The sequence below is a fragment of the Protomyctophum parallelum genome (genome assembly GCF_964188405.1).
Source record: "Protomyctophum parallelum genome assembly, chromosome: 2".
In the NCBI taxonomy this organism is placed as follows: domain Eukaryota; kingdom Metazoa; phylum Chordata; class Actinopteri; order Myctophiformes; family Myctophidae; genus Protomyctophum; species Protomyctophum parallelum.
Genome location: NC_139699.1, coordinates 27262350 through 27275871, shown reverse-complemented (window position 1 = coordinate 27275871; position 13522 = coordinate 27262350). Strand labels below are relative to the sequence as shown.

At 43.2% G+C, this 13522-nt stretch overlaps 2 protein-coding genes across 2 annotated transcripts in view; one reads left to right on the top strand and one right to left on the bottom strand.

The window, feature by feature from the left end:
* The first annotated feature begins 2684 nt into the window (after positions 1-2684).
* ss18l2 (ss18, like 2) lies at positions 2685-5163 on the top strand. Its single transcript, XM_083759492.1, has 4 exons — positions 2685-2817; positions 3892-3968; positions 4078-4162; positions 4475-5163. The coding sequence occupies exons 1-4, from the start codon at positions 2749-2751 to the stop codon at positions 4532-4534; spliced, it is 291 nt and encodes a 96-aa protein (XP_083615618.1). The 5' UTR covers positions 2685-2748; the 3' UTR covers positions 4535-5163.
* A 17-nt stretch (positions 5164-5180) lies between these two features.
* Positions 5181-13522, bottom strand: part of garre1 (granule associated Rac and RHOG effector 1) — a 55298-nt gene continuing 46956 nt past the window's right edge. The window contains exons 11-14 of the mRNA XM_083759491.1: positions 11707-11875; positions 10905-11042; positions 9298-9373; positions 5181-7302 (exon numbers count right to left, since the gene is read on the bottom strand). Coding sequence (XP_083615617.1) covers positions 6970-7302; positions 9298-9373; positions 10905-11042; positions 11707-11875 — 716 coding nt within the window. The 3' untranslated portion in view covers positions 5181-6969. The remainder of the gene's footprint in view (positions 7303-9297; positions 9374-10904; positions 11043-11706; positions 11876-13522) is intronic.

Below are 13522 nucleotides of genomic sequence, written 5' to 3'. Positions count from 1 at the left end.
TGAACACATCGCGTGATTTCCGTGAAATTGTGCACCCACATTCCCACTAGGCCGAGGACGAAATGCCACATGAACAATTTCAACTCAGCCTCAAGGTGGCGCTATAACTGGCCCAAAACTGTTTTTACCTCTAACTGCACAGATCTGTGGATAACTTTGTATGCCAACTCCCTAGAGGCCAAGGAAAAACCTTTGCCTGGAATTTTTCACATCTGCTCTTTATAGCGCCACCAGGAGGCCGACATATGTAAAACGCATTTTCTATTATTACTCCTTCACATTTTATCCAAATTTCACGCAAATCGGTACACATGATCTCCATAGTCATGTGATCAAGACAGGTTTGTTTGATTTCTCATATACCATCCTGATTGGCCACGATTGGCTCCTACAGTTTTCAGGAGTAGCCCGCTTTGTACAAATCGCCACAACTCCTCAACGCAGCGTCCGATTGCGATGAAACTGTGCACGCATATTCCCACTAGGCTGAGGAAGAATCCTGGTGGAGACCTGTGCCGATTGGCACTTTATCTAGTTTTATATGGTTTCAGATTCTTTTATATGTTTTTCAACTGTGCCCAGCCCGTCCCTTCCCGTTTGGCACGCCTTTTGGTCCATCATAGTACAACTGGTCTCCGACTCCAACAAGCAAAAATGTTGTCCTTGTTCTTGGTCCACTGTACATGGGGTTCATCTGGCCCTTGGACTGTCTCAAACTCTGAAGATGTGGATGAGAACATCACACAGTCTGCAAGTTCACATAGAGACATACTGCAGGCCTATAGGACTGACTCTGAGGTAATATGTAGTATACAGTAGGCCTACATACCTTAAGTTGGAGGATATGTGTCTCTGCTCACATCAGTAGACACTTCATTGTTGCTGTTGTATAGGCTGAGCCTCTCACATGAGTTGCACCAGACCAGGTCTCCTGGCAATATTTTATTATTTTTGTATTCTCTCTTTTCTACATTTTCCAACTTACCCCAACATCCATGATCAAATTCATATTTTGACAGAAAGGTATTTATTTTTGGTAGGCCTATAAGACTACTAGTAGTAGTAGCAGAGCTATTCCTACTTGGACAGGATCCTGCCTATTTACCCAATGGAAAACTAAGGTGAATACCCTTAGTGTCTGCTATGCCTCTAGAAAGGCTACAGTGGTGTAGTGGTCTAGTGGAGACTTACACCTATTATTTAAGATAATAAAAATCACACCTGTGTGAACCGAGTGGTGCAATTCCTCTCTCTCTCTCTCTCTCTCTCTCTCTCTCTCTCTCTCTCTCTCTCTCTCTCTCTCTCAGCACTTTCTGGCACCCCCTACTGGTATTAATAAATGTACGCACGCAGCATTACCCCACACATTGCTGGCCATTGCTGGTTTCACGCATGCGCACACCACTCGCTCATGACGGATACATGATACACACGGACATTCCTGGTTGTAGGAGTGGTTGCACCACTCAAAAATCTCCAAGTAGGTAGTAGGCCTACACTGTACTCTGCACAGACAGAAAGAGAGCATGACGATTTAGATGTACAATTTACTCCCTCTAGACAATAATGCAAAAAAAACAAAACAAGTTCATATTCATTTAAATAACAAAATACTTCATGTTTTGTTTAAATATATTTAATTGAGATACTAGCACTGTTTTTGCAATAGTGACCAGAGGCTGGTCACAAACTGGTCAAAAACAGTGCTAGAGTATCTCAATTCTTTGGTACAGCAGTGGTCCCCCTTGTTTTGCTACTTTTGTTTTTGGCTGCCAGACAGACAGAACCTAGTGTTTTCAACAGTGAGCGCCTGAAATTGTAAAATAAAATAAAATAAAATAACATACTGAATAATCAACCAATATAGAATCTATAAATGATAAGTAGATGGAAAATAAATAAAAGATTAAAAAGAAAAGAAAAAAATGAAGAAACAAGAGAGAAAGGAGAGGAAGAAGGAAGGTCCGTGTAGGAATCACAGTTCAACTGCTACAAGTTCAAATCTCCGTCAGTTCTTTCTGTAAACACAAGGTGGCAGCAGTGTGATGGATTTCGCTTGCTTCAATATGTTTTGATACCGTTGTCATTTCAGTGTGTATGACGTATATGGGATATTTATGAGCTGTAATAGCACCTTCTCTAATGCATTACGTATAGTAGACCACTCTATATTAGGCTCTGTAGTGGACACTGCTTTAAACCATCGTAATGTTAAAGCTGAGCGAATTGCAATGCATGATTTGATTTCAGTCGAGATCAGCTTGCCCCAAACTAGCCTGGACACCATTTCATTTCGGTATATGATCCGGGCTGGAGCCGGATGATATGTTTACGTTGTTGTAGGCAATGGTTTGCCTACAACAAACAGAAAGAACAGGCGGCGACAACTTCCTTTTCCCTCTCAATAAAAGCTCTCGCTTACGAGAGCTTTTATTGAGAGGGAAAAGGAAGTTGCCGCCGCCTGTTCCTCCTGTCTGGCGACTACAAAACAATACTACAACATGACGTAACCACATCATCCGGCCCCAGCCCGGATCATACGGACCTCCTTCGAGGCGGTGGAAAGCCTGGTGATGCGAGGTTACCCCTTAGAGTACTCTAAGGAGGTTACCCCAAACAAAAACAAACAGTAGATCCCATAGCCCAGAGTGACTACCGTGCTGATTGGCTAGCTGCCTGGTTGCCAGGTAATGGTGGTAATGCATACTTCCAGCTGGAGGCTAGTAATGTTTTATTAACAACATCAACATGTCTATCGCTTTCGTACCGAAGAGACTCCGAGGAAAAGCCACAATCAACCAAGAAACGATACAGAGGGTAGGCTGACTGTTATGGATGTCCAGCTAGCACTAAAATAATATAACACTCCCAGCCGTAGCCGATGTTAGCCAGGTGGCTAACGTTAGCAGGAGGGGAATCCAATGATCGTTAGAACTATTACACATGATGCAGGCAATGATCCTCCCTTTAAACTTTTTTTTAAACAATAAATTGAACGTGCTGCATAAGTGCAATTTCGCTGTTCCTGTGTCAAAGGTCAGGGTCCGCTTATAGCTGCAATTTGAAACAATAGATTTATTTATATATCTTTTGTGACTCCCTTACGGAGCTGTGTGTGTGTGTGTGGGTGGGTGCGTCTGAGCACGAAAACAGCATGGCTGTTTTTCACCACCTGTGCGCAACCTTACACACATACACGCACATAACTGTATATATAATTATGATTATTTCAGGTGTGCCAGTACAGTACAGTAGAGACCCCCCCACACGGTAACTCTGTCATTTCTCAACCGTTTCGGACGTGGGGTGGGGTGGCTCGCCGGATCCAGCCCGGCCCCCTGGGCGCATTCCCGGGGGTCTGGATATTCCAGGGATACCCCTGGGGACCCCCACACGGTAACTCTGTCACTGCTCTACCGTATCGGACACGGGCGGCTCGCCAGAACCGGGCCCTGGGTGCGTTCCTGTGCGTCCCCCTCCCCCTGGTGACCCCCACGCGGAGTTGCACCACTCACTTCACACGGGTGTGATTTTCTTTTAATCTATAGTTGCAACACCAGCCATATACCTTATGCAGACCACAGCAATCGAAAACTTATGAATGAGCCTTTAGTAGTGAAAACCAACAAATGCTATTTTCGTGCTCGGACACAGCCAGCCAGCCAGGGACCCAAGGACACAAAGCTCCGTAATGGAGTGGCTGCACCACTCAAAAATCTAGTGTTGCAAATTGCGGCTAGGGAGCTCCTATGAACCAGAGCAAAGGGGATGGCAAGTCACTGGAAAAGATGTTCTTACAAGTTTCAGGTGGCACTTGTTAACCGCTGACATAATTGAACAATACCTCTGACTGTTGGCTTTGTTGTGTACATTTCTTGTTTTTTATTCCAGTTGCTTGATGAAAACGACCAGTTAGTAAGATGTATAACGGAATACATGCAGAAAGGAAGGGCAGCAGAGTGTGTACAGTAAGTCATTCGAGCTGTTCTTAGCCTTGATAGCAGATGGATCACGACAGTGAGTCATGTTTCATTACCATTAAGTAAAACCTTTCTCTTTTGTTTGTTTTTTAACCAGATATCAACAGATCCTGCACCGCAACATTGTTTATCTGGCAACCATAGCTGATGCAAGCCCTGATGTTATCACTCCATCTTCAAAGGTAAGAAACCTGTGATATAATCTGTACAACATGACATGTTCAACCAGCTATGTATTGTTGCTGGGTGTAAATCCCTTATCTCCATATTCTAACTTTGTTAATTAATAAATTAATGCTCTACTTGATACTAGGTATCTAAAGTATCAGATCTGTAAGCTCAAAACGTGGTGCTTCACAATCTGCTATTTTAGAATTTGAATACTGAAAAGTAACAGTTTTGGACATAGGCCTATGAAGTTTACACCAGAGACAGAGAGACGTTATGTTGTAATCCACTAAATATTCACCTGTTTTGTGTTTTTCGATTCCCAGTCGACCAGTGAAGAACCAGCAACATCGATGGCAGCTACAGATAAACATGAAGAGACATGATGAAAGCCATCACAACACACTTGTCTGTTTAGATAAGTGGATAATAGTCAAACTAAGAACAGGAATCTCATCGTTGCCACTCCAGTCACTTTTTGGGTAATCTCTCTTCTTAAAACAGATTCAGAGCTCCACAGCTGAATCTGTCAGTTGTCATTAGGAATGTAAACAAAGAACCACCGGAAGAGAAAGGATGGAGATCGGTGCCCCAGAGGCAAATTTAAAGGATTTCTTTTTTTTTTGCAAATGGGTTCCCAGATTATTTGTGAGGTTAAATGTGCCCTTTGCACTGACTGTTTAAAATCGCATTACTTAGTGAACATATCGTTGCTGTCAGGCAGACTGTATTAAAACGTTTCTTAAATGAATGCCCTACATACTAGTGTCACACAAGCATCAAAAGTAGCAGATCCACACATGCCACGTTTTGAGCTTGTAGATCTGCTACTTTTGAACACGATGTTTCTAGGCGATTAGTACATTATATATTTTTTACAAAAGGTTTGAATATATCCCAGAATTTAATTCACAGCTGGTTGGTTGGTTTCAAATACAGTACAGGTGTATGTTCAAGATATGAATTATGAATTCAAACAATTGTATATCCTTTAGTAAATGTGATGACAAAGACACTTTGAATTGCTAGTCGTTTTTATTCATTTTTTGCATTGCTGGTACACTTGGAAAGATTTAGTTGCCAGCTCAAGAGAATAAGCAACATAAGCCAAGCAGCCCCTCATATCTTCTATCAGGGCAACATTTTTTTCTTTTTTTTGTAGAAGCCACTAGTAAACCATTTGACACAGCTGAGAAATGCTAACAGTTACAGTCCAAGGTCATAAATGATGTCTTTAAAAAAAGAAAAGAAAAGAGGCTGCAACAGTTTGGGAGAGAACACAGACAAAAGCAACAAACCCTATATCTTGATTGTGCAAAGCACATAACTATAAAAAGATATATATTTATATGTATATACAGCAAACAATTCTTTGTAAACATGTTAAGTATGTTAGTTTTTCAGAAAACATGGTGTCATTTTTCATAAATACAGGCAACATTGGCATCCGCAAACATCACAAAAAGTTAACATTCTGGGCCTTTTTTAAATATAGCCCATTTTGCCATAGAAACCGAAGAAATAAGGGCCCAAAATACCCTCTTCACACAAACAATGTTTTAGTGTTTTAGCCTGGCATATTTGGTAACCTTTAGATATATATAATGGTGTAATTCAACTCTGTAGGAAAGGAAGAAAAAGAAAATGTGCTTTTCACATCTCGGAGGGGGAAAAATATGTCTTATGTAATATGCCTATAGTATAATAACATACAGTAATGGTATAACATGTAAGAAAATACAAAAATAAGATTAATACTGTCAATATTTGTACAAGAAAAATATTGTATTTTAATGAAACAAAAGTTAGGATATTTTCTTTTAGGAGTAGTTAGTGTCATTCTGAAGCAAACCTGCCAATTTTTAAGGAAGAGGAAATTAATTTGCTCGAGGGGGAAGTAAAGACGTCCCCTAGTAGTGCGATCTTACAGCAGGGCATGTTAACTTTACTATAGATAAAAAAAATGATCTTAAACCGTCTTGCATCTCTTCAGCACCATTTCAACTTCTGAACAACGCTTTGGTTGGAAAATAATATTCTGCAAGTGCTATCAATACCAACATGGCACATAGTTTACTGCTATAATTCTTTAAACTCTTGTCAGTTTGTTGAAAAAAGTAGTGTATTTCCTTTTCAAATTACACCTCTTGCACTGGTTTACTATATGCTGAGCCTGCTCAAAGCCTCTTAATAAAAAGAACTAAATATTTATATTTTAACTTCAGTAATGTACAAGCTATGAAACAGTAGGTGGTAGCTGTAAGTCTGAGTCATCTGACATGAGATTTGGCAGTTACAGCTATGTAGACACAGTATATTAATTATGGGGCAACGACGGAGGGCTTTCGCTAGAGTCCCCCTGCCCACTTCTAACCATCTCCTTTTACACAACCTAAGCTGTGGAAGCATAGTTGGTTCGATGACCATCGACCACGTCTCTCCAGCACTCAACTGAGACACGTTGACGATGGCTCAACAACACAGGAAACTACCATGGATGCCAACTACTGTCGGCATGAAACGTGTCGCTTCTAGTTTAACATGGCAGTTCAAAATGTGTCTTTTTATTTTTTCTAAAATGGGGATGTTGGGACATGGAAAAATATAGATACAAAAAAATGTTGAGCCAGTGTGTGTACTTATTTTTCTTCTGGCCTTGGCGTATGAACTCCCCAAGGCTGACATGTTTCTGCCCAAATTTGACGGGTGTTGCTGCTGAATGGTCGCAGCTTCACTGCATTTAGCCAATCAAACCAGAGCTAATATATACGGCCCCCCCACCACCACAATAATGCACTGGGGGCTCAAATCAGCCCCATCATCAGTACTGGTGGAGGTAGGAGGGCCGGTGCTCGTGTTTGATGGGGAAGGATTTGAATCCCTTGCTTATGGGTTTGTGCTGTTGCTGTTGTTGTTGCTGCTGCTGCTGTTGGGCGAAGGGGAACCCGGACGCCATCCCAGTGGAGGGGGAGCAGTCGCTGGCCGTCGACCACACCGGAGACTGGAGCATCTGCATGGAGTCACTCCACTGGGAGGAAGGAGGCAGGTTCATCTGGTACAAGGAAGAGCTGGGATTGGGCATGGTGTTGGTGTGGCTGTGGGCAGCAGAGTGCTGCCACGGTGCCTTGGGAGGCCAGGTCTTGGTTTTGCTGTCCTGGAGGAGGCAGAGGGAACAGAGGGAAATGGGTCAGAGAAAATCCACAGTTTCTCAAACTCAACAAAAATTGCAACCCTAAAAGGTAATGAATGCTTGAGGGACTGCTGACCACAAGTTCCTCCTATAGTGAGAGCAGCAGAGAAGATCACAGGTGTCTGTCTGTCTCCCCATATCTGACCAGCCTAATTCTAGACTACATCCGTTTCTAGACTTGATAACAGCGGGACTCAGACTCAACTGGGCGCGTTGCGTACGCGTTGCGTTCGACCACTGGGTGCGTTGCGTTCAACCGGCACCACCGCGGGCGTTTGGAACGGCACTTCAGCATCATTGGATTTGGGTAGCCTAGTAGTAGACTGTAGAGCGTAGACCTATATCTACATTAATTGTATGTGGTTTTAATAAAAGTACATTTGTATGACACTACACAGATGTATTTACAATTTCTGCTAACAGTTTACTGCTTCTTTATTAAAAATATATGCTATAGGATTGTTGGGACATCCCTTGTGTTGTAATTGACATGAATGATATCAGAAAAGCTGCAAGCACATATACAGAGTACCATGGATTAAAGTTCTCAGTCGCCACGACTGATTTCAGTGTTTTGATTCCATAGAACTAGAAGCCACGAAAACATTCTCTCATTGCATCATGGATTGAGAGCTTGTAGAACATGTCTTTTCAGTTATTATTTTAGAGCATTTCATGTGCTCGGTCAAACTGGAAATAACCTATATATTCCCTAGTTCTCGTTTGAATATTTGCTACTTCTACCAAGACCTACACCATCTTTCATAAAATCTGCATGGTCTCGGTCGGGTATTTCATATAAAAAGCAAAGGCTGTGATTTATTTCACCTGGTTGACAGCAGGGACAATATTACTAATAAACAATCATTTTATTGTTGTTATTTATTGTGTTAATTGTTTAGGAATCAGCGCTGTGTGATCCTTTCATGCCGTCTCATAAATCACACATTATAGGACTTATAAATCGTGAAATTAGATTTTTCATATATATAGCTATATACGAAACGGGTCGGCGACTCGGTGGTCATCGAGATATAAAACCCCTTATTACAGGGCTGCCCGCCGCGGTCCTTCCTATATAGGCTAGCCTATACATGGATTAAAGTTATCATTCGTCCACGACTGATTTCAGTTTTTTTTTAATTTTTTAGCCCACGATTTTGTAACCCAGTTTTCTTTTCACCCAGTGCCAATTATCTAATGTAATCCTGGGCGCTACACTTCCTCTGCCAACCTGGGGGGGCAGCGGACTGACCTCATGCCTCCTTCTATGCATGAGGAGTCCAAGCTGCTTCTTTTCACCTGACAGATGGGAATTTCCCCGGCCGGACGTACCGCGTGGAAGGGACACGTTATTCCGACCAGTTCCTTTCCTCTCCATCAGGCGCCCCGGCTGGCCAGGGGGAGGTAGTTTTAGAGACCAGGATTACGGCATGTTTTTGTGAGGGTATCTACCCTAGGGGACACGGGGAGAACATGCAAACTCCACACAGAAAGGCCCTATCGCCAACCCCCGTCTCGGGTATGGGCACTGATGACGCGGAGGAGGGAACACGCCGCCAGTGCCCACAGCGTCCCCAGCGGGAATCGAACCCAGGACCTTCTAGCTGTGAGGCGACAGCACTACCAACTGTGCCACCGTGCCCCTCGATTTCAGTCATTTTAATTACATGCATGCAGTGAAAATAGCCTACCAAGCTCCCAATGTGTCAGTCCAATGAGCTCCCAATGTGTCAGTCATTAGAGCATTTGAAGCAGAGACTACATGTTTTTATAATCGTCATGGGGGCCCGCCCACGCTGTACCACCCTCCCCACGCCACTAACATACTGTAATGACTGACCCATCCCACCATATTTTTGGTAACTAAGTGTGAATCAGCCATTATATAACCAGATAAATGGCTGATTGCTACACTGTTCTGGTAAATGGTCCAAAAAGCATGAGTCAGACTCTTACCTGGTTGTCATCCAGGTTGTGATGTAGCTGTGGTGATGGCAGGGTACAGGCCTCTTGCTCTCCACAGCTGTGTTTCCTACAGACAAAAACAGGAATTATTAGCAAGTAAAGCAGTTGAATTCCCACAATTTACGTCGTTTTTGCCAATTGAGTTTTAACTCATAGCCAGAGGCGGACTTACCATTGGGCTAGGGTGGGTTGCAGCCCGGGGCTGGGGGGGGGGGGGGCAGCCCGGGGCTGGGGGGGACATGAGCGACACTGTGTTGTGGGGTAGCTGTGGAAAGCCCTAAAGCCTACCATGCATGCACAGCGATCCATCCGTCTGTCTGTCTGTCTCTCTTTTGGGGGGATGGGTAACTCAAAATTTAAATAAAATACATATATATAATATGCTCGACAAAAGTCAGATGCACCACAGTGGATTCGAACCCACAACATCCGTGGTGCTGGCCAGGCACCTTACCACTGTGTCTCCCGGGTGCCCACAATTTACCACTTAACCGATAACATGCCACCATTGACTGCGGCGCTGTGGCAGCAGTGCCAACAGAATGCACGACAAAAGCAGCTCAGCCCACCCCGCGAACCGGCTCTGTGAACTGGAAGTAGTAATCAGCCATTTTCGTGCCACTGTGTCCCCCCTTCTCTAGCGTCAGAAACGCTAATATGCTAACGGAGAGGTTGCGCTAATTTGTTATTGAGCTCCTAACATCGTCCCTCACCTCATATCACTTCAATGCTGCTGAAAACGCAGCTAAGATCGCGTGCGCACGCACAACGTTTTGGGATTACATGTAGGATTGACAGATTAGGGTTCTACTTATGTACATTATGGATTTATGTTTATGTGTATTTACATATGGCCCTTATTTATGTACACCGCGTTGATAAATAAGGGCCTCTATGTTTTATTGGTTTTAGTTTTGTTTGTTTATCTTCAAAATTCTTCTTTCTTGTTAAAATAATTTTAGTCACCTGAAATGTTTTTAGTAGACTTTTGGTGGGCCTTGATGGGTTCCGGAAATAGCAGATTTACAAGCTCTTTACAAACGGGTTGCAGCGCGGTTCCCTATACATTTTAGTGTATTATTATTATGATTGTTTTTTTAAAACAAAACAGTTAATGTAATAGCCATTGCTTTGTTTTAATTTTGCTTTTATTTAGTTAAAGAATGTTAGGGATAGACATTATAAATGGCTCGCTGGCCCAGCAGTACTATTTAGGCCTGCGGAGCCTGTAGAACTCACCTTCCACTTGCCCACATGGGCCAGTAAAATTAATGCCATTAAGAAAAAAGCCCTAACACCTACGTTCAGATTATTTTCCTGTGGTACTGGTGTTTGGCATTGATTTTGTGAAATAGCGTTCTGTGAGCCCATTATTATGAGGGTAAATTCTTGACTGTTATTTGTCTATTAAAGAATAAGGTTCCTGGGCCAGAAGCTACAATGGTGGGGCCAATGATCTTGAAAGGTCACTGGCCCAGAGGACCAGTGGAAAACTCCCCTTAATGTCTACCCATGAAGGGTAGTCGTCGTCAACGAATATTTTTCATCATAGTTTTAAGTCGACTAAACTCACAATAGCCTATAGGGTGCTTAATTACCTCCTCTGTTTCACAGCTGCTACAAGGTCTGGTCCGGAGAACATGGAGAACAGACTGTCTCCGTTGGCTGAAGACGTCTCGTCACTGGAGCTGGCAGAGTCGCCCTGATTGGCTGACCAGCTGCTGTTGATTGCCTCCCTGTGTTGACACAGACAAGAGACAGATGTTGGCATAACAGACTGTACAATACTGTACTCGACCCCGCTGTCCCTGGCCTACATCACTGCTTCTCAAAGTGAGCGGTCCCTTGAGAGTATTGTATCTTTCAACACTTTCCTTTAAATCCTTACTCTGTATCTGTAGCTCTTAAAGGGACATTTCCCTGCGGGAAGAAACTGCAGTCCCTCAACGTTAATAGTATTTGTAGTAGATAACAGTAGCACAACTAGAAATTTGCACTCTATGGCCAGAAAAATAATGAAGTCTGTTTCAGAGTCTACGGTTTAACTGGCTTATTGCATTACTACAATGACCATAATGCTTTGGTGCACTGCCCTTCCTTGTGGAGAGGGGAAGGTTCCGTGGAGGTTTGACAACATGTAGTCCTGGAAGGAAATGAGACCACCATTGGAATACACAACACAAGAAAGTGTTCAGTTGTGTCCTAAACATCATTAAAATAAGATTGGGTTGCAAAAGGGGTGAAGTGGCCCTTTAACTGATGTGCTGCCTCTGATCGACTGAAATCCCCCCTCTGGATTAATACAGGAAGGTAAGTATGTATCTCACTATAGTACTCGGGGGTTAGTACCGTTACAGTAGTAACCTACACTCCCAGTAATGCTTTGTGGTGGTAACCTACCCTTCACTGTAGTACTCGGGGTGCGACCAGGTCCGGTGTTGTTCGTCTGGGAGGGGCCAGTTACCGCGAGTATTGCTGCTGGGGCGGCGAATGTGCTGGACCTGTCGCTTCTGTTGCATGGCCTGGCTGACCCCGGCAACGTAGCGTGCAAACTCCGGGTCCGAACCCACTGTGCATGAAAAGAAAGAGGAAAAAATAAACAACCAACCAACCGACGGCGAGTTTCTGAACATCAGCTCTTTTCTCTCTCTCTTTTTCTCCCCCCTGCCACCACCAGTGCCCCGGAGCTCAATCCGTTTAGCCCAGACTGTCTAGCATAGCAGAAAATTCACAATGGGCCTTAAGTCAGCGCCACACAATGAGCCGAACAGGCTACAATCAAAAGGGTCTGGTCGGTGCACTGTAAAAAAAAAAGTTCAGCATAAATTGTTAGATTTACAAACGGCCTGCACGGGCTGGCATGAGGAATAACAGCTGTTTGTGTACACAATGACCTACATCAGAGCAGTAGTCAGCACTAGATCAGTAGAAATGTTTTCTGAATGAGACTCCAGAGTTATTGAAGTTTATCCAGCAGGTCATAGTAAAAGTACTATATAACTTTACTACACAGTAGTAGTTTGTTTTGGTTCATTTATTGCCCACTGCAATGAGTTTGACAGGAGGGCATTTATTTTCTTCGCCCCATTCCATTTGTGGAATGGGGCAAAGAACGGATGGGCAGATCATTATGAAATGTGGTGGGAATAATCAGTAGGTTAAGTGACATCGTGCATGCACATTCTCTTTCATGTCAAGGTGCTTAACAACCCAAGTTCAACATGAAGAGAACAATAAAGTCTGCACACTAGTGGTGCTATGCTCATTTAGATCATGGCTGGATCTTCTTGAGGAGGTTGAAGCGCCAGGCAAGTATTAGTATTATTATATTATCAGTGTGCAGACTTTAAAGGTATATTCAGTGATTTCACTAAAAAAACCTTAGGTTTCGTTTTTGGCTGTGGGACCCAGCCTTTCGTCCAATCAGGATAGAGAGTCAAAAACGAAACCTAAGGTTTTTTGACCCCCAGGGGTTAACTGGGGACAGGGAGGAACTCCTTATATGGCCAGCACACTCTATAGTAGGGCGGATTATCACAACAAAACAAAAAAAAAGTGATATTTGAATTAAGTGAAATCACTGAATATACCTTTAATGCTTCTTTCTTTATATTGATCGGCTGCTCAACTTCAAAAAGAGAGCCTCTGGGTTTAAAAACTTCAAGGGAAAAGGTCACAATCCAAGGCACTGCCTCTCTCTCTCTCTCCCTCATAGTTATGAACTTTAGTGAGTGCACAACTTTCTAGTTATTAATATCACAACTCAGGAACATCAGAAACCCGTTCAACCTGAACCAGACGGATACATTGGCTTACACCACGTTTGGATCCGACAGTGACTCTTCACAGTGGCAGAATCTCACCACTGAAACCCCACAGTGGTTTACATTCATGTATACAACTAGGCCTGTCACAATTATTACAGAATTGTCTAATCGCAATTATTTGAGATAATTGGACAATATATTCGTGCTATAAAAGCAACGTGAGAACAGCTCACAGAGGGTTGCGTGTCGAAAAAAGGCTCTCAACACGTCGTGGACAGAGCTTGTAGATCTGCCTGTTTTTGCAGCGCTGGTGTCAGGGTAAGAAGAAGAAGGTGACTGCACATTGTCAATAACAAAATAAGATAGATTACAGGCGGAGATTGTGAAGTTGAATCAGACACCATGGCTGGGGGTGTTAGCTTAGCTTGTTGCTACCACTTTGACCCTTT

Excerpts from the sequence above, each read along its gene's own strand:
- ss18l2 (XM_083759492.1), top strand. The coding sequence starts at position 2,749 with ATGTCTATCGCTTTCGTACCGAAGAGACTCCGAGGAAAAGCCACAATC. Across the intron at positions 2,818-3,891 it reads ACCAAGAAACGATACAGAGG|TTGCTTGATGAAAACGACCA; the intron begins GTAGGCTGACTG and ends TTTTTATTCCAG. Across the intron at positions 3,969-4,077 it reads AGGGCAGCAGAGTGTGTACA|ATATCAACAGATCCTGCACC; the intron begins GTAAGTCATTCG and ends TTTTTTAACCAG.